General features: G+C 36.9%; 1 protein-coding gene across 4 annotated transcripts in view; it reads left to right on the forward strand.

The window, feature by feature from the left end:
• The window catches only part of MEMO1 (mediator of cell motility 1), a 143,074-nt gene that overhangs the window by 103,716 nt on the left and 17,462 nt on the right, over nt 1-21,896 (forward strand). For 2 of the 4 annotated variants that reach the window (XM_024242620.3, XM_054548249.1), the window contains one exon: nt 15,084-15,226. The exons of the other annotated variants lie outside the window; for them this stretch is intronic. In XM_024242620.3, coding sequence (XP_024098388.1) covers nt 15,084-15,226 — 143 coding nt within the window. The remainder of the gene's footprint in view (nt 1-15,083; nt 15,227-21,896) is intronic. 4 annotated transcript variants of the gene reach the window in all.

The raw sequence follows: 21,896 nt of genomic DNA on the forward strand, positions 1-21,896 counted from the left end.
GTACTAAGTATAATTAAAGAGTTACAGGAGCAGAGAGTAGGGATTTGGGAGGAAAGAGGTAATAGTTGAGTTAGGGAAGCACAGAAAAGGCTTCATTAAGGGGGTGGCATTTGAATGGATTTTGAAGGTGCCTACAATTTTCATGGGATTAGGCATAAGGTTTTAATGAGAAAGGGAGTTATGTACATACAAAGTATTTAGTAGTAGGAAAGCCCAGGGCTTATTTTTAATAGCAGGAAACTGTTTGGCTTAACTTGCAGGAGTTGTAAAAGGCTTGGCTAGTAACTGAGATCTGTTTGTGGATGTTTTTTGTCTGGGTTGCATAGTTAGAAAAAAATTTTTTTATACAGATATTTATAGCTAGATATTGGTCCTACCATTCCCTATTATCTTACACCTTCTCTACCTTTTCACACATACGTAACACCAACCTGGGGCTGGAGGCATTTGAGTAGCTGACTTATAGAGATATAGTGTAAGAGGGGCAGAATTAGAGAATTTGAAAATAGATTCGAACCAGATTACGGAGGGAATTGAATGTCTTTGTAAAATACTTGTATTTTATTCTATGACTGGTACAGAGCTAATAAAAGCTCTTAGCAAAGGAAGGAGTGATGATTGGGACTGAAGAAGAATAGCACTCCTAGGCCGGGCGTGGTGGCTTACACCTGTAATCCCAGCACTTTGGGAGGCCAAGGCGGGCCGATCACGAGGTCAGGAGTTCAAGACCATCCTGGCCAACATGGTGAAACCCCATCTCTACTAAAGATACAGAAATTTAGCCAAGCTTGGTGGCGTGTGCCTGTAATCCAAGCTACTTGGGAGGTTGAGAAAGGAGAATCGCTTGAACTTGGGAGGCGGAGGTTGCAGTGAGCCAAGATTGTGCCATTGCACTCCAGCCTGGGTGACAGGGAGAGACTCTATCTCAAAAAAAAAAAAAAAAAAAGAATAGCACTCCTTGGCCGGGTGCGGTGGCTCACGCCGGTAATCCCAGCACTTTGGGAGGCTGAGGCGGGCGGATCACGAGGTCAGGAGTTCGAGACAAGTCTGGCCAACATAGTAAAACCCCATCTCTACTAAAGATACAAAAAAATTAGCTGGGTGTGGGTATGTGCCTGTATCCCAGCTACTCAGGAGGCTGAGGCAGGAGAATCGTGTGAACCCAGGAGGCAGAGGTTGCAGTGCCCGAGATCGCGCCATTGCACTCCAGCCTGGGCGACAGTGTGAGTGAGACTCCGTCTCAAAAAAGAAAAAAAGAATAGCTCTCCTTGATGGTGTGATGGCAATATGAAGGATGGATTTGAGTTGGAAGAAATAAATAGAAATAGTATAGTAAAAAAATCATGGGGGCTTTGAACCAAGGCAGTGACAGGTGGGGTAACAAAACCGAACAGATGTGGGAGATGTTTAAGGGTTAGAATCATGAGGATTCTACACAGAATTCTATGCAGATAGAAATGTTCCTATGTGACAGTTAAGATGAATTGAAGAGAATGTGAAGTTCAAGGCCTCATAATATTACCATTATCAGAAATGGTAAAGCCAGAAATGAGTGTAAGTTTAAGAGAATGTAGGGTATGGAAATGTTGACTTGTTTTTAAAAACATACAGGAATTTCTCTATGATTCTGACAGCAAACTAGGCCAGTTTATAAAATTGTGTTGCTTCATAGTAGCTTCAAATGGTTGAGTTTTAAAAATAGACTTTAGAATGGCTCTCTAGTACCTGAAGTATGCCCTTTCTTAGAAAAACTTTCTTATCATCATGCCTATTTAAATGGAAATTTGGAAAGATTTAAAAATTAATTTTGGGAATCTCATTGCATTAATTTAACTGATCAAACAGTAAAGGTTTATAATGACTTAAATGTTAATTTTAGTTAAGTCATTGACAGCTAGCTTACCCTTCTTCTTCCCCTATCCTCTACCTCTTTCCCCAGTTCTTTGCCTCTGATGTTTTCTGGATCTTTTTTTTTTCTTTTTTGGAGACAGGATTTCACTCTGTTACCCAGGCTGGAGTCCAGTGGCATGCTCACAGCTCACCACAGCCTCTACCTCCCAGGCTCAAGTGATCCTCCCACCTCAGCCTCCCAAATAGCTGGGACTGCAGGTGTGCACCCCCACCCCTGGCCAATTTTTGTATTTTTTGTAGAGATGGGCTTTCGCCATGTTGCCCAGGCTTTTCTTGAACTCCTGGGCTCAAGGAATCTGCCCACCTTGGCCTCCCAAAGTGCTGGGATTACAGGCATGAGCCACTGCGCCCAGCCTGTTTTCTGGATCTCTGTAGTTTATTTTTTCTTACATGAATCACAGTATTCTGCTTAAATTCTATATGCATGTCTCTTTGGTCTGAAAGTGAATTTGATCAAGAGAAAAAGATGAGAGTTCTTCCTTATAGGACTCTTTAAAACTGCAGTTACGATTCTTTTATATCACTTTGCCTTTAACACCTGTTTGAAACTTTCATAACCACCCTCACATTTGGCGATTCTCTAGAGCAGGGGTCCACAATTGGTCCGTGGCCTGTTAGGAACTGGACTGTGCAACAGGACGTGAACGGTGGGCCAGCGTGCATTACCACCTGAGTTCTGCCTCCTGTGAGATCAGCGGCAGCATTAGGTTGTCATAGGAGTGTGAACCCTATTGTGAACTGCACATGTGAGGGATCTAGGTTGCATGCTTTAGAATCCAGTTGCAGGCGTCTACTGTTCTTCCTTCTGTAGAGGTGGGCTGCATAGAAAGTACATAGTATTTCTGCCCAAGGAAGGCTGCTTTAACATTCAAAATCCAGGATTTTTATTGGAGACTGGTCATGTAGGCATTCTGCCTGTGTAGCTAGCCACAGCTACCAAAATTCCAGGCTCTCAGAAGGAAAGTGTTTACTGTATGTAATCACATTGTTTACAAACAATCTCAGCAAGCTGGTATAGCAGAATCCAGTGTCCCAAGTGGGTAAAACAGCCTTATCAACATAAGTAATATTCTAAAAACCAAGTTCACAGATGCTAACCAAGGACCAGTCTTACAAACAGGCCCTTCTAAAGATTGTAGCATCAGGCCTGCTATGTTAACTCTCATGTAAAGCTCCTATGCCTCTTTCCCAGTTACAGGCTACCATATTGCCATTGTGGATTTTTGACTCTCTGAAATGCCATCTTAACCTTTATTATAGCTTAGGTTTCACTGGATCTTAAGATTTTTACTTTCCTTTCTGATTGTGGCCTCAATGAAGGTCTTCAAATGTTAGAAATAGAGAAAAGTAGATGTGCTTTTATATAGGTAGTCTTTAAGGAATGGAATGGCTTCTCTCTGGACGTAGAATAAAAAGAAGCCAGAGATTCTCTTCCTCTGCCCAGTTTAATGACAGTCACAAGAGCAGTGGCATTTTTCAAATGTTTTCTTATTCTGTGACTTTTATATTTACAGTTATTTGTATATTTCTGCTTATGTCTTACAGTTAAATTTTTTTATTTTTGGTTTTAGAGCATTTACTGAGGTTTTTAGAACAAATGTAACTTTTCTTTATGTTTCTCAGTTTCCTCTTTTTCTGTATGTTGATTCCCTTTGAGTGTTACCTTATCTCCTATCAGCAAGAGCATTTTTAAGACGTATAGAACATGGATGAGCTCCGGAATAATAGGAAATCATTCTTTGTTGGTGGTAATGGAATAGTTTCAGTTTCTATGACCACGAAAAGCATAAAGAGGAGGTAGCAAAAGACATTTGAGAAGATTAGAATATATTAAAGATTTTTTATATTTACCCACATAACTTTTTGTACCCCCCGACCCCCCTTATTTTTTTCTGTGAGTATTTTCAAACTGAAAGGGGAGAGGAGAATAAATCACAGTGGTATTACTATGACAACAACCTTGGCACCTTAGGGATAAGGATCCTGTCCCTTCTGACTGGCTAACTGTAGTTGTTACCGTTGGTTTAATTCTCCTCACATCTTAAGATAGTGGGACTGCTTCTAGACTCATTAGGAAACTGGAAGAATTTGTATAGGAAGGAAAATTTGCATATTTGTCGATGTTATACAGAGGAGAAATGTTCAAATTAATGGCAGGGGAAGATGAAGCAAATAAGTATTTGTATATTTCATAAATATGTAAATATTTAATTTGTATATTTCATAAATTTGTTAATATTTAAACAAATTTAAAATGTTAAGATTTTAATTATTTATATACCACAAATTAATAAACCACTTTCAATTAAATTATAATGTTTTCTTATCGCATGTATTATTTTTATTAGAATTCATCTTTTTATGTTAGAATTAGAATTTAGAATTTTCATAGTCTGTTTTAGTAAGAGCATTGGTAATACAGTGTTTCTGTTTTTGTTTTAAAGTGAGGGGCTCCAGGAGTTTGAGGCTGCAGTGAGCCGTGATGGCACCAATGCACTCCCGCCTGGGTGACAGAGCAAGATCCTGTGTCTAAACAAAAAAAACCAAAACAAACAAATAAACAAAAAAGGGGGGGGGAGGTTCTTGGATTTCCGCTCTTTTATCTTGGATTGATAAATTTCCTGCAGCATGGTTTAAGCTATAAGACAAAAAAAGAAGGGCTAAAAGGTTCCTCTGTGTTACTAAAGAATTAGCAAGAACCTGGTGAGGTATTATTAACTCTGTTTTTTTCTGTTTTTTTCAGATGGCAAAATTGAGGCTTAGGATAGTAATCTGCTGTAGGTAGCAGCTTGTGAGTGGCAGGGATGGATTTTCTTTTTTTCTTCTACAACAGCTTTACTGAGGTATGATTTACACACTAAAATTCACTCATGTAAGAGTTCAATGATTTAACTTTTTTTTTTTGAGGCAGAGTCTTGCTCTGTTGCCTAGGCTGGAGTGCAGTGGCATGATCTCGGCTCAGCGCAACCTCCACCTCCCAGGTTCAAGTGATTCTCCTGCCTCAGCCTCCTGAGTAGCTGGGATTACAGGTACACATCACTATTTTTAGTAGAGATGGGGTTTCACCATGTGGGCCAGGCTGGTCTCTAACTCCTGGCCTTAAGTGATCCGCCCTCCTCTGCCTCCCAAAGTGCTGGGATTACAGGTGTGAGCCACCACACCTGGTCTAAAAAAATTTTTTTAAGATTAGGGGTCTTGCTATGTTGTCAAGGCTGAACTTGAACTCCTGAACTCCTGGGCTCAAAGTATCCTCCCACCTCAGCTTCCTGAGTAGGTGGGACTTACAAACATGTGCTACAGCACCAGGCCTCAACTCAATGTTTTTTTAGTAAATTTACAGAATTGTGTAAATATTCTCACAATCTAGTTTTAGAACTTTTTTTTTTTGAGATGAAGTCTTGCTCTGTCACCCAGGCTGGAGTGCAGTGGTGCAATCTTGGCTCACTGCAGCCTCTACCTCCCTGGTTCAAGCAATTCCCCTGCCTCAGCCTCCCGAGTAGCTGGGATTACAGGTGCACGCCACCACACCCACCTAATTTTTTTGTATTTTTAGTAGAGACAGGGTTTCACCATGTTGGCCAGACTGGTCCCAAAGTCCTGACCTTGGCAATCTGCCCGCCTCAGCCTCCCAAAGTGTTGGGATTACAGGCGTGAGCCACCACACCCAGCCAGGACATATTTTCGTCACCCTAAGAAGAAACCTGGTGTTCATTTGAGGTCAATCCTTGTTCCTACTCTCAGTCTCAGACAACTACTGATTTGCTTTCTGTTTCTAGATTTGCATTTTCTGGAAATTTCATATAAATGGAATTGTACAAAATGTAGTCTGTTTTTCACTTAGCATACTGTTTTTGAGATTCATCCCTGTTGTCACATGTCTTGGTAGTTAATTCTTTTTTTTTTTTTTTGAGACGGAGTCTCACTCTGTCACTCAGGCTGGAGTGCAGTGGTGTGATCTTGGCTCACTGCAACCTCCACCTCCCGGGTTCAAGCGATTCTCCTGCCTCAGCCTCCCAAGTAGCTGGGATGACGAGCGTGTGCCACCACACCCAGCTAATTTTTGTGTTTTTAGTAGAGACAGGGTTTCGCCATGTTGGTCAGGTTGGTTTCGAACTCCTGAGCTCAAAGTGATCTGCCCACCTTGGCTTCCCTGAATGTTAGGGTTACAGGCATGAGCCACCACGCCCAGCTAATTCTTCTTTATTGCCAAATACTTATTCCATTATATGAATATACCACATTTTATCCATTTACCAGTTGATAAACTATTGAACCATTTCCAGTTTTTGGCTATTATGAATAATGGTATAAAAATTCTTGTACACATTTTTATGTCAAAGGAAACTGTTGGGTCATATGATAAGCCTATGTTTTAATTCTTTCAGAAACTACCAAAGTGTTTTCCAAAGTGACTGTATCATTTTATATTTTAGGAATAGTGCATGAGGCTTGCAGTTTCTTTACATCCTGGCCAATATCTGTTATTGTCAGTATTTTTGATTATAGCCATTCTGATGGACATTTAGTGTAATCTCATTGTGCTGTTAATTTGCATCTCCTTAATGACTAATGATGTTGAGCAACTTTTTTTTTTTTAATTATTGTACTTCAAATTCTGGGATACAGTGCAGAACGTGCAGGTTTGTTACATAGTTATACATGTGCCATGGTGGTTTGCTGCACCCATCAGCCCATCATCTACATTAGATATCTCTTCTAATGCTATCCCTCCCCTAGTCCCCCACTCTCCAACAGGCCCCGGTGTGTGATGTTTCCCTCCCTGTGTCAATATGTTCTCATTGTTAAAGCCCCACTTAATGAGTGAGAACATGCAGTGTTTGGTTTTCTGTTCCTGTGTTAGTTTGCTGACAATGATGGTTTCCAGCTTCATCCACGTCCCTGCAAAGGACGTGAACTAATCCTTTTTTATGGCTGCATAGTATTCCATGGTATATATGTGTCTCATTTTCTTAATCCAGTCTATCATTGATAGACATTTGGGTTCGTTCCAAGTCTTTGCTGTTGTGAACAGTGCTACTATAAACATAAGTGTGCATGTGTCTTTATAATAGAATGATTTATAATCCTTTGGGTATATACCCAGTAATGGGATTGCTGGGTCAAGTGGTATTTCTGGTTCTAGATCCTTGAGGAATCGCCACACTGTCTTCCACAATGGTTGAACTAATTCACATTCCCATCAACAGTGTAAAAGCTTTCGTGTTTCTCCACATCCTCTCCAGCATCTGTTGTTTGCTGACTTTTTAATGATTGCCATTCTAACTGGTGTGAGATGGTATCTCATTGTGGTTTTGATTTCCATTTCTCTAATGACCAGTGATGATGAGCTTTTTTTCATATATTTGTTGGCCACATAAATGTCTTCTTTTGAGACACGTCTGTTCATATCCCACTTTTTGATGGGGTTCATAGCCCACTTTTTGATGGGGTTGTTTTTTCTTGTAAATTTGTTTAAGTTCTTTGTAGATTCTAGATATTAGCCCTTTGTCAGATGGATAGATTGCAAAAGTTTCTCCCATTCTGTAGGTTGCCTGTTCACTCTGATGATAGTTTCTTTTGCCGTGCAGAAGCTCTTTAGTTTGATTAGATCTCATTTGTCAATTTTGGCTTCTATTGCTATTGGTTTTGGTGTTTTAGTCTTGAAGACTTTGCCCATGCATATGTCCTGAATGGTATAGCCTAGGTTTTCTTCTAGGGTTTTTATGGTTTTAGGTCTTACATTTAAGTTTTTAATCCATTTGAGTTAATTTTTGTATAAGGTGTAAGGAAGGGGTCCAGTTTCAGTTTTCTGCATATAGCTAGCCAGTTTTCCCAACACCATTTATTAAGTAGGGAATCCTTTCCCCATTGCTTGTTTTTGTCAGGTTTTTCAAAGATCAGATGGTTGTAGATGTGTGGCATTATTTCTGAGGGCTCTGTTCTGTTCCATTGGTCTATATATCTGTTTTGGTACCAGTACCATGCTGTGTTGGTTACTGTAGCCTTGCAGTATAGTTTGAAATCAGGTAGTGTGATGCTTCCAGCTTTGTTCTTTTTACTTAGGATTGTCTTGGCTATACGGGCTCTTTTATGGTTCCATATGAAATTTAAAGTAGTTTTTTCTAATTCTGTGAAGAAAGTCAATGGTAGCTTGATGGGAATAGCATTGAATCTATAACTTACTTTGGGCGGTAGGCTATTTTCACAATATCGATTCTTCCTATCCATAAGCATGGAATGTTTTTCCATTTGTTTGTGTCCTCTCTTATTCCCTTGTCTCTGATAAAACAGACTTTAAACCAACAAATATCAAAAAAGACAAAGAAGGCCATTACATAATGGTAAAGGGATCAATGCAACAAGAAGAGTTAACTATCCTAAATATATATGTACCCAATACAGGAGCACCCAGATTCATAAAGCAAGTTCTTAGAGACCTACAAAGAGACTTTAACTCCCATGCAACAATAGCCGGAGACTTACCGCCCCACTATCAATATTAGATAGATCAGTGAGAGAGAAAATTAACAAGGATATTCAGGACTTGAACTCAGCTCTGGACCACGCAGACCTAGTAGACATCTGGGGAACTCTCTACCCTAAATCAACAGAATATGCATTCTTCTCAGCACCACATTGCACTCATTCTAAAATTGACCACGTAATTGGAAGTAAAACACTCCTCAGCAACTGTAAAACAACAGAAATCATAACAGTCTCTCAGATCACAGTGCAGTCAAATTAGAACCTAGGATTAAGAAACTCAGTCAAAACCGCACAACTACATGGAAACTGAACAACCCACTCCTGAATGACTACTGGGTAAATAACGAAATTAAGGCAGAAATAAAGAAGTTCTTTGAAACCAATGAGAACAAAGTCACAATATACCAGAATCTCTGGGACACAGCTAAAGCAGTGTTTAGAGGGACATTTATAGTACTAAATGCCCACAGGAGAAAGAGGGAAAGATCTAAAATCGACACCCTAACCTCACAATGAAAAGAACTAGAGAAGCAAGAGGAAACAAATTCAAAAGCTAGCAGAAGACAAGAAATAACTAAGATCAGAGTAGAACTGAAGGAGACAGAGACACGAAAAACCCTTCAAAAAAATCAGTGAATCCAGGAGCTGTTTTTTTCAAAAGATTAACAAAATAGATAGACCTCTAGCCAGACTAATAAAGAAGAAAAGAGAGAAGAATCAAAGAGACACAATAAAAAATGATAAAGGGGATATCACCACTGATCCCACAGAAATACAAACTGTCACAGGGAATACTATAAATACCTCTACGCAAATAAACTAGAAAATTTAGAAGAAATGGATAAATTCCTGGACACATAAACCCTCCCAAGACTAAACCAGGAAGAAGTCGAATCCCTGAAAAGACCAACAACAAGTTGTGAAATTGAGGGAGTAATTAATAGCCTACCAACCAAAAAGCCCAGGACCAGATGGATTCACAGCTGAATTCTACCAGAGGTACAAACAGGAGCTGGTACCATTCCTTCTGAAACTTTTCCAAATAATGGAAAAAGAGGGGTTCCTCCCTAACTCATTTTATGAGGCCAGCATCATCCTGATACTAAAACCTGGCAGAGACACAAAAAAGGAAAATTTCAGGCCAATATCCCTGATGAACATCAGTGCAAAAATCTGCAATAAAATACTGGCAAACCAAATCCAGCAGCACATCAAAACGCTTATCCATCAAGATCAAGTCGGCTTCATCCCTGGAATGCAAGGCTGGTTCAACATATGCAAATCGATAAATGTAATCCATCACATAAATGGAACCAATGACAAAAACCACATGATTGTCTCAATAGATACAGAAAAGGCCTTCGATAAAATTCAACACCACTTCATGCTAAAATCTCTCAATAAACTAGGTATTGATGGAATGTATCTCATAATAATGAGCTATTTATGACAAACCCACAGCCAGTATCATACTGCATGGGCAAAAGCTGGAAACATTCCCTTTGAAAACCAGCACAAGTGTGCCTTCTTTCACCACTCCTATTCAACATAGTATTAGAAATTCTGTCCAGTGCAATAAAGCAACAGAAAGAAATAAAATGTATTCAAATAGGAAGAGAGGAAGTCAAATTGTCTCTGTTTGCAGATGACATGATTGTATATTTAGAAAATCCCATCGTCTCTGCCTAAAATCTCCTTAAGCTGATAAGCAACTTCAGTGAAGTCTCAGGATACAAAATCAGTGTGCAAAAATCACAAGCATTCCTATACACCAATAGTAGACAAACAGCCAAATCATGAGTGAACTCCCATTCACAATTGCTACAAAGAGAATAAAATACTTAGGAATCCAACTTACAAGGAATGTGAAGGACATCTTCAAGGAGAACTACAAACTGTTGAGCAACTTTATGTGCTGATTATCCATTTGTGTATCTTCTTTTGTGAAATATCTATTCATACATTTTTGTCCAATTTTTATTTTGGGCAAAATAAAAATTGTTTTATTGTTTTATTGAGTTATAAGAGTATTTATGGAGACAAATTCCTTATTAGATATATGATTTGCAAATATCATCTCCTGTTGTATGACTTGAGTTTTCATTTTCTTAATGAAGAGCAGAAGTTTTTCATTTTGTTAAATTCAGTTATCAACTTTTTTTCTTGTATAGATTCTGTTTCTGGTATCAAATTTAAGAAAACTTTGCCTCCTCCAAGGTCATAGAAATTTTTTCCTTTGTTTTCTTCTTGAACAAGAGTCAGCAAATTATAGCCTGTGAACCCCATCTGGCCCACAGTCTACTTTTGTAAATAAAGTTTTATTTAAACATAGCCATACTTCTGTATTTACATATTGTCTATGCCTGCTTTCTGTCTACCTGAACTGTTGAGTAGTTGCTATACTGTATTGCCCAGAAAACTTGAAATACTTAATGACCCCTTTCAAAAAATGTTTGCTAACCCCTGTTCTAGAAGTGTTACAGTTTTAGCTCTTAACAGTTCTAGGAACCAATTTTAATTAAGTTTTGCATATGGTGTGAGGCAAAGAGACAAGTTCATTATTATTTTTATTTTTATTTTGGTGTATGGATATGCAGTTGTCCTAGTACCATTTGTTAAAAACTCTCCTATATGTTAGAAGTTATTTTCTTCTGGCTGCTTTCAAGATTTTTTTCTTGCCGGGCGCGGTGGCTCAGGCCTGTAATCCCAGCACTTTGGGAGGCCGAGGCGGGCAGATCACGAGGTCAGGAGATCGATACCATCCTGGCTAACACGGTGAAACCCCGTCTCTACCAAAAATACAAAAAATTAGCCGGGCGAGGTGGCGGGCGCCTGTAGTCCAGCTACTCGGGAGGCTGAGGCAGGAGAATGGCGTGAACCCCGGGGGGCGGAGCCTGCAGTGAGCCGAGATCGCGCCACTGCACTCCAGCCTGGGCGACAGCAAGACTCCGTCTCAAAAAAAAAAAAAAATGATTTTTTTCTTGTGTTTTGTTTTCAGCTGTTTGATTATGAAGTATCTGGGTGAGGATCTGTTTGTGCTTATCATACTTTGGATTTGTCGAATTTCTTAGATCTGTAGGTTAATGTTTTTTCATGAAATTTGGAACGTTTTCAGCAGTTATTTCTTGTAATATTTTTACTGTTCCCTTTCTGGAGCTCCCATTATATACATGCTGGTATGCTTGATGTTGTTTACAAGTCTCCAATGCTCTGTTCTTTTTCTCTGTTCTGATTGGTTAATTTCTTTATCTGTAATTTCACAGACTGTTTCCTATATAATATCAAATCTGCTCTTCAGACCATCTGGTGAACTCATTTGAATTTTTTATTTCGGTTACTGTTCAACTCTAAAATTTCCACTTGGTTCTTTTTAATAGTTTGCATTTATTTCTTTGTTGATATTCCCTATTTAGTTATGTCATCATAACTTTGAGCATGGCTTCCTGTAATTCTTCGAATAGATTTATAATAACTCTTTTGAAGTTTTTGTCTGCTAAATCCAGTATCTGCTCTTACTCAGATACAACTTCTGCTGGCTGCTTATTTTTCCCCCCGAATATGGGTCATAGTTTGCTGTTTCTTTGCATGACTTATAATTTCTTTTGGAACTGGACATTTTGTGTAGTATGTTATAGTAACTTTGGATTCGGTTTTTATTCATTTTTTTCCCTTGCAGGTTGTTTTTATTTATTTATTAGGAACTTTCATGGACTTCAACCTCAGAATCTGTCTCTCCTACTATGTGTGGTCACTTATGTGTGTCCCCAGCTTTTAAAACTTTTTAATTTTTAATTTTACGCTTGGCTTTGTAGGGTTCCCACCTGCAATTCCTTAATTTAGTGCTTAGCTAATTATTGGTTGAAGGCTGTACCTAAACACCTTGAGCCAGAAAGACTGTCCCCTCTGCTAGGAGATTGTATGGAGGCTGTGAAGGGAGGATTACTTGGGCTCAGAGTTTGAAGCTAGCCTGGGCAGCATAGTGAGACCCCATTTCTAATTAAAAGAAAGAATCAGCTAAGTATAGTCTGTTTTCATGTTTGTCTTTTTTACTTTTTATTATGTTGTCTTAGGCCTAAGACCCTGTGCATGTACCCAGATTTTCTGTTAGCCAGGCGTGTGTGGAGAGCTAGGTCTCTCAGGTTTCCAGCTTCCCCCGTGCATACGCTGCCAGTCTCTCAGTTAGCCTGGGTTCTGTGTGGAGCTTAGGACGTTATGGGAGTCTCCTGTACATGCGTGCAGCCTCCTAGTCAGCCAGTGTTGTGTGGAGGGCATAGGTCTCTCTTCAGGATATGTGGAAAATTTATCAAGTCTCTCTATGGCTTTGCCATTTCTAGGATCTGTCTATTAAATTTCTAGCTAGTCCTCAGGTTTCTGGCTCACCCCAACAACAGCAATCTCGGACTAAGAAATCTGCAGGCTTTTCTGTTTCCTACTGAGTGTGGGTTTTCCACTCTGCTCCAAGTCAAAGTCATCCCCTTTTTGCAGTGAAGGTGCTGGTTCCTTGATGGAACTTATACCTCAGTGGAGCTAGGGTAGGGGATGGAGGCAGCTCCTGGTAAGATGCCAGGTTTCCATTGTTGTTACCAAGAAGTTCTGTAGTTTTTCATGAACATGCTCTTCTCATTGTTTTTGTTTGTTTGCTTGTTTGTTTTTGCCTTTAGTTGATTTCCATAGCACAAAGATGGTTGTTTTTGACGCTTTTATCTAGTTTTATAATTGCTTTTTGGGGGTGAGATTTTGTATTCCTTCACTGGAAGTTCAACTTCAGAACTTGGATTTTAAATCCCAGTAGTATTACATTTCAAAGCTAAATGCTCTTTTCTCTAATTCATGAGTATTTGTCTGTGGAGATAGAGAACAAGTAATTTTTTAAAAGAGAGATGACAGAGGGGTGGATAAATGAGCCTCGATTCAAGTCCTAGGTTTCTACAGAGGACAGAGTTTTATACCTCCTTATAGATAGATTTGCAAGCTCAAACTGAGGTTAATTGAAGGGATTAATGGCTCTTGTGGAGAGTAGACATGTGTTGTTTATTCAGAGTGAGCCAACTCTTGTGACGAAGTACCTTTCCTATAGTGTTCTTCACTTCATAACAATTTTATGAAGTAAGTATTGTAATTATGATCATTTTACAGATACGGAAATATATTTACAATTCGGGAACTTACCTATGCTCTGAACATTTGTATGTGGTGGGGATGGCACTTGAACCCATTTCTTCTGGTTTCTCCTTGTTCTTTATACTCTGTATAACTGCTTCCCAATCATATTATAATTACTCACAGACACTTTGATTATCTTAATGTATTTTTTTATGTAGGTAGTAGTTGAGGTTAGAATAATTAATTCATTTCTTTCAATTGACAATCAGTCTTAACTAATTGAAGAGCCCCTATTCAGTCAGGCAGTTATTTAGCAAACTGGTAACAGTTAGAGAAAGAGATCCTGTGGCAGCTTCCTCTGCCAGCTTCCTTTTTTTCTCTTACTCCATAGATGCAGATTCTGCCCAAGAAGCCCCTGCATTGCAGAGGGACTGGAGATCTGTATGATCTGTTTATTTCGCAATTGACAGGGTAAGGGGGCCTTATGGGGGAGGTGCTTGGGTGCCCTAAATTTAGCTTTATGCAGCTGGGCTAACATTTATTTGGGGATTATTTAAACTTAGTATTTTTAAAAACTTTTGTGAATTTTGTTTGTCCTACATCAGTTAAGTGCCAGATTATCATATTAAAAAGCATTTATTATAATGGTGATTTTTTTTTTAAAAAGGTCCTGTTGAGAACAAATCAGACAAACATGATTCATGCTTCTAAAATACCAAATCTGGGATCATTTAGAATATAAATAATATTGAATATATATAAGTAAAATTTCACAATAACGTTTTTAAAAAAGGTTTTGAATGAACATCTGTTTCTATAGCTCATCATAGTTAATCTTTATTAATCTACTTTGTTTCTTTTCCATAAATCTGTCAATCTGTAGAGTGAAAAAGGGACTTGTGGATATGCCATAAACATTGTGGATGGGTGTGGTGTCTTTTTCTGTTGCTAGAAATTAATACTTACTTCCTTTAATTCTTTGTCTATTCTAGATGCCAATGAAATTTGAGTTGTATTTCAGACTGTCTTGTATCTGAATATTAGGATCAGTGTAAAAGTGCAGTTGATAAATCTTACGGGAGCCAAGATTAAGTTTTGTAGGTCTCACTTGGCAGGTTTATAGAGCAAGTGCCAGAAATGATGGTTTTTATAATAGGATAGGATTAAAATAGGTGAGGAAGAGTTTAATGCTCTTTTATAATCACAGAAGGGTTTGGCAGATGACTGTAGCCTTGATGAGTACTTGAAAAGAATTGAGTTGGTGCTCTTCTGATGGGCTCGTTTTTATTTTTTGAGATGTTATTATATCTGGTAGTAAAATAGCTTTGTTTACGTAAAGAAGTAGTATGTATTTCTGTAGATTAAATGGATATTTTTAGTATTCTGTATGACTCATATTTTTAATCGTACCCTCGTACCCTTTAAACATTTAATTTATGGATTTTAAGAATTCATCAATAATATTACGTATGTTATCCTTACCACTATTAATACATATTCCACTTTCTAATGCCAACACATTTGGAAAACTACTTTCATTTAAGCATCTTAAATGACATTTTTTTTTTTCTGTTTTCTTTAAGCCATAAGGATGAGTTTACCATTATTCCTGTACTGGTTGGAGCTCTGAGTGAGTCAAAAGAACAGGAATTCGGAAAACTCTTCAGTAAATATCTAGCGGATCCTAGTAATCTCTTTGTGGTTTCTTCTGATTTCTGCCATTGGGGTAAGTTCTAGATTTTAACATATCATGGTAGATGTTATATACTTCTGGTTAAAGGTATCTTTTCATTCTAAGCTCTGATTTTCAATTTTTTATCACTTTCCTTGGAAAGTTTTACTTCTGGCAGCAATGTTTAAAAGTGAATAAAAAATCTTTTGATCCTTTAAAAAGGATCAGATTACAATAGTGGATTATGGGTACATTTCCAAAGGCGACTGGTATAATTGGATTCACACTGTGAAGGCATCCTTGTTTAGACACTTATTTAGTGGGAGTTAAGATCTTTTAACCTCATTTCCAAGTAGGTGTGTATGGTAGATTCTCTGAAGTTAGTTTTGGTGGATAAATCCAATGTTCTTTAGAATATAGAAGAGCACTGTGTGCTGTGCCAGTCCTTTTCCACATTTCCTTTTTTGTAATTAGTTTTTTTTTTTTCTTTGGTGCTTAGTTTTTGCCCACAATTGCCATCAGTTTAAAGCTACCCTCCAAAGATTATAAAATATTGGCTATTAAGCACTGTGGTCATCATTGGTAATGCTTTATAAGGGTAAGGACTCTTGAGTGATTTTTTGATTATTGTGAGTAAGAGTAAGGATGCTGCACAGTGAGTACATTGTAAGAGAAGTGAGCTGTTTGTGGATGCCTCTTATAGTAAATGTTGCTTCTACAGTCTTTGGATACAGTTTGCTTTCCTTTATCCATTACTGTCCCAGAATATTTCTAAGTTTTGTTCGTTTTAGGACATCTCTTTGACCTATTAATTTATTGGTTTAAGATGCCAATATCTGTTCATTTATCAGTTATTTCTTTGATTATAAGGAAACCTAAAATGTAAGACCATAATTTTTAAGATACAATGCTAGAATAGCCAGGAGAACATCCTTAGTGAAATATAGGGAGCCATGGCGTTTTATATGTCTTACCCATTGATTGCCAGAATTGATTCAACATTTATCTGGCCTGCTTGGGCTGGTGTCTTCTCTTGCTTCTATCTCTGAATGGCCTTTTCAAAGTTGAGATCTCAGTTCAAGAGAACTAGCTTTCATAATAGTACAGATTAGTTTTTTGCATAAGGTACTTAGCCTCAACTAGGAGTGATTTTACTCTCAGGGGCATTTGAAAATTCCTGAAGACAGTTTTGATCACCACAACTGGGATATGGTTTGGAGGGTGGCAATACTAATGGTATCTAATGAGTAGAGTCCAGGGTAGCTGCTAAATAAACATCCTACAATGGCACAGGATGGCTCCCACATCAGAGAATTACCAGGCCCAAAATGTCAGCAGTGCTGAGGTTGGGAAACCCAGATTTTTAGGATATGCAGGTAGTTGCACTTCCTTTCCAACCCCCCAGAGAAGCTCTCAGGGTTCTTCTTCTTTTTTTAAATCTGTTTTTCGTATTCAGGGTTCTTTAATTACTGATTTTATTGGTTAGCTGGTTTGCTACCTTTGGCAGAAGTTACATTTTATGGATATAAGTATACTACTTAGATCTGAAGGCTAGGTAGATGCTTAAAAGGAGTTCCTTTCTGTGGAATTTTGAAATTTAATAAGTGACCTTGAAAACTTAAGTATCCTTATTGCAAAACAGCATATTTTCCTTAATATTGTGAATTTGTGTTGGTAACAAAGCATGTCTATATGTTTTGAAAATTAAAATTCTTGAAGCAAGTGGCCCATACCTCCTTCATTTTTAAGGCTCTTATTAATCACTTGATTTACATAATTAGTTCCCTTGATATTATTTTTTAGAACCTGGGCTTTCTCACTAGGTTGGCAACCTGTGCAACTGTAACATAAATTCACATAAAACGTCAGTAAACAACATCTCAATATTGCTCTTTTATGTGGAATCATCCTTTTTACCTCATTAATAAAGAATTCTAAAGTAGCCAAAGCCTAGTCCACTGCTATATGTAACTACAATGGCTGAGAGAGAAAAATAAATTTGTTTTACCTTCTACCTAGATTCTTAGAAAATTATTGAGGTTGTTTTGTCTCCTGATTTCTTGGAAATTTTAGTATCTAAATTGTAAGATAGGATTTCCAGGTGATAGTTACAAAAAAGAGCTCAAAAATTTTAAAGACTCATAAATAATAGTTATAAGAATTATCCAGAGACTAAAACATTTTTTATATTTATGTTTGGTGTTTAAGTAGTAGAGCTTTTCAAGTGTTCATTTTTTAGTATCATCATCATTAATAATACTCATTAAATGTTTTCTTTGTACTTATGGAAAGCACCGTGCTACTACTTACTGAGAAATATGTTGGGGTTCTGGGGATAAGTGAAAGGTATAGATAATATTCCAAAATTGATAGTCTTTTCACTACCACAGTAATTCTTGTAAAGTGAGATACATTTTCTCTTTTGCATGCTTACTGAAGTATTTATGAATTATTGACCAGTTATGGGTTAAGCTATCTAAATAATTAAGTTTCATGTTTCTCACATTCATACTGTAGTGGCGATGGGTATCTTTCCTAAATTAGTAAGTATGCCATATTATCATCTCAAAAATTCAGCTTTTTCTCATGGAGGTAATACTTAATGGTTTTTCTTTCTTTTTAAAGAGATACTGTACAGCTTGATTTTTATCATATAGAAGCAATCATAACACTGACTTCTAAATTTCACAGGAGGGATTCAGTTCCTCACGCATGCAGAGGTCTTAAACGGTTCATTGAGTTTCCTCTTAACACACTATAAATATCTGAATTTTTTTTTGGGAAAAAAATTATTACAGTACACTTGAAAAATTACTCAGCTACACACAGTGGAAGTTTCTTTGTTTTGATTATTAGATTACTGGCAGTGACTACACTGTTCATTTCTAGTCATTGGTTCTCTTTATATTGTGCCTACCTTTTGCAGAAAGTGAAGTGAAAACCTTGGTGATAGAGACATTTCAGATTCCTGTCTGTAAATTGGAAAGATTTTTCTTGTTGACCTTATTTGTTAGCCAATGTTCTTTATAAAAATGATTTATTTTCTTAAATTTATTTTACTTTAAAGATGTTCATCTTTCAGATGCCTTGTAGCTTTTATTTAGACTTGAAAAGAGACATTAGAGAAATAAAGGTAGACGTACTGAAGGACTCTCAAGTTTTCTTTCTAGTTGAGGTAAGCCAAGGGGGAGACAGGAACCGAGATTCCATTATCCCCCTTCTTTCAATCCCCTCATTTGAGTTCCCCAAAAAGAAACCCTGCACTTCAGTTCCTGCCTTTTATCGCATCACTAGTCTTGTACATATAGAAATGCCAGATTATATTTCTCAGGCAACACTTAAAATAGTTTCACCTCATTTCATCCTTTCTGTTACTAGCAGGAAGTAGATTAAGTGAAAAGACATTTGCCACTAGTCTGTGTGCTTTACCATGGTTAAATAAATTGTTCCAATACTTTTTGTGCTTATCAAGTTCTATATCCTATAGGATGGCTCCGTATGAGAGAATTTTGTCTGGACCTATTTTAATTTTTTCAGTTAGTAGAATTTTCATTCTGTTTTCTCAAGTTTCAGTTTTGGCCTTCTTCATATATGTGATTGATATTTGTGTTCTCTTGACCTTCCTGAAATTTATGTTTCTAAATTTAGATTGTTGGCAGCTTTCATTAACATAATTTTCACTTAACTTCTAAGAAGTTTCTAAATGAAATTGGATTTAGTGAAAATTGATTTTTCAAAAGTGGAGTCATGAACCGGGTATGGTAGTTTGTGCCTATAGTCCTAGCTATGTGGGAGGCTGAGGCAGGAGTATTACTTGAATCTAGCCTGGAGAACAAGTGAGACCTCATCTCTAACAAAAAATAAACAAAAAGTAAAAGTGGACTCATGCTTATTTGATTTGCCTTTTATGGTGGTTTTTCAAATCAGTTTAGATAACTTTACTTGGTGAATATTTACGACATTATATATTTTTTTAAATATGAGAAGTTTACTATAGTCTTTTCAGCAATTTTGAATTTTTATGCATAAATTTATATTTGTTTTGGTTTACATAACTAGCTTTTTATAAATACATACCACTTATTAAAAGTGGCATTCCCCTAAATATTTATGAAATTGATAACATTCAGATTTCTTCTTTACTGTATATTAATGTGATTATTCATGCATACTCTTCCTTTCTGTTAGTCTCTTGGGTATAAGGCTATTGCTATTTTCCAAATAGTTAAATTGGTTTGAGTGTAAGTTAGCTAATTCTTAAAATATACCTTAACCAAGTCATCATATTTGTCTTCTCAAATATTTGTACATGCAGATTTTACATATTTAGTTTTTGACTTTTTGCAGAGTTGAGATAAGGCTAATACTTATTATACATTATAACTAGGACTTCAGAATGAAAACATGATAGTATTTAGCTTTTAAAAGAGATTACCTTATTTGATGCTACTTACATAATATTTCCTTTATGAAATACATTTTTTCTTTGGTAGTGATTTCAATTATGAATGTCCCCAGGTTGGGTCCTTAGTATAGAATGGCCTAATAATTTATCTCACAAGGTTGTTGTGAGGTTTAACTCAAATATTTGAAAGTGGTTTAACATATAAACAATGTAATTAAGTAAATGTGTGACAGTATAACTTTTATTTTATGTATCTGAAAATCTATCGACTGATCTTTTGGGGGCTTTATAGATCAACTTTCCAAGGTCATTATTTATTTTTGCAGTTCAGTGCATAGCTTAATGTTGAGGTATTTAATATTCTTTTACCTTTTGTTTTAAGGTACTTAATGGTTCTTGTACCATTCATTGTTATGTTTGTCCTCATTGGTTGATTGTTGTGTGTTAAACAGACATCCCTGGAGCTTATTCTCCACACTCTGTGAATCCACTCATTAATCACCAGTCACCTTTGGAGATGGGAAAATTACTTACCTGTATTTCTTTTTCTCAGAAAGCGTGCTCTGGAATGGATTCACAAATGAGCTACCCTCCTTCCCTCAAAGAGTAAGGTTTCTGCTTTACAGGATTTTTTTCTTGGGTTATTTTTCCTCTCATCTTTTGAATTTGAAAAGAACTGAGGGAAGGCACCTGAAGAAACTACTGACATACTCACTAGGGGAGTTCCAAAGCTTGTGCTGCCCCTAGGGGCAGTGTCAATGGCTCTTAAAGCTAGAAAGCTCATACTTGGAGTTGAAACAGGGGCTCAAAGAATCCATTTTCCCAGTGTACCTTCTGAAAGGATAAGTTTCAGGTAAGTAATTTTCTCTTACTATGTGATATGCTTTATTCATACTTATAAAGTACAAAAGTCCAGTTCTCCAGGTACATGGGCAATTGTATTTGTTTATAGTTTAGATTCATAACCTTTACTGAATGTCAGAAACACAAAAACTTATAAAAATAAAATATATTTGCTCATGAGATACATATAATTATAATTTATTTTAAGTCAATAATACATTTTTAGTTAAAGGTGTATTTATGATCAGTTTATTGTGCTTGTGCTATAATTTTCTTTATTATTAAATAAAATTTTGAGACACTTTTAAAATAATAAAAACCAAAAAGTGGTATTTTAAACTCAGTTTCTAAGTGATGATTGACTAAAGTTGTGTGTGTGTATGCAAACATACGTAAATACACACATACATATAGGCTATGATGATGGCAACTATTTACTTCAAATTAGATGCCTTCTGTATGTATATTGACCAGAATACATTGCTCAAGTGATTTTTAAATGTTTATATAATTTTAAAAAATTACCATGAGACAATTTGAGCTGTTACAACTAAAATATTTTTTCAGTGTAGTAGTTATATGTAGTGTGGATTTAGCTACTTAATTGAAACATTCTTTAGAGTCCTTCAAATATTTATAGTCAGTTTTTCAGTTACTAAATATGAGGTGGCTACTAAAGAGTAACAAAAAGTAGATAGCATTTACTCCCATTGGTTCTCTGTGCATTTTTGCATTCTCATTAAATCCCATGCCAATCCAGTATTTTAAAGTATTTCCTCTTTTTTTCCTTCAGAAACAGCTTTTAAAAAGTGAAAGTTACATAGAAAATGGTCCATATGAACAAGATAGCAATTTAAATTATAGACTTTTCACTTACTGTTAAGTCTGGGTTGACCAACTTCAGCCATTTGGAACAGCTCTTTACTTGGAATTAAGCAGAAAAGACTTTTGAGTAGCAAACGACTATCATGAAGTATATGCATTTTTCTCTGAACCTGGGAGTAGCTGTAGATTATGTCCCAGTTTCAGGGCTTACTGATAGTAGCCAAAACTAATAGCTATTTCCAGAAGCAGGGAAAAGAGAATGTATTAGTGTAAACCTAAAGCAGTTCAGGTTCAAAGAATTGAGGTGTATACTACCTTGATTTCCTCCAAGAATATTGTTCTTACTATAGTGAGAGTGAGTCAGAATATTCTTGTCTAAGGTGTTCATTTGTTTCAGAAAGATTTTGGACAGCTTTGTCAAAATAACTTTGAAATAGAAGTAAAAATTTAGTATCAAATGAATTGAATCGATAAATTTTTATAACTGCACTTTAGATTTGGCACTGAGCAGCCTTCTCACAGCCACCTGGCAATGAGAAAAATAGTGTCAGGCTGGGCGCGGTGGCTCACGCCTGTAATCCCAGCACTTTGGGAGGCCAAGTCAGGTGGATCACTTGAGGTCAGGAGTTTGAGACCAGCCTGGCCAACATG

The sequence above is a fragment of the Pongo abelii genome, chromosome 12 (genome assembly GCF_028885655.2).
Source record: "Pongo abelii isolate AG06213 chromosome 12, NHGRI_mPonAbe1-v2.0_pri, whole genome shotgun sequence".
Taxonomy (NCBI): domain Eukaryota; kingdom Metazoa; phylum Chordata; class Mammalia; order Primates; family Hominidae; genus Pongo; species Pongo abelii.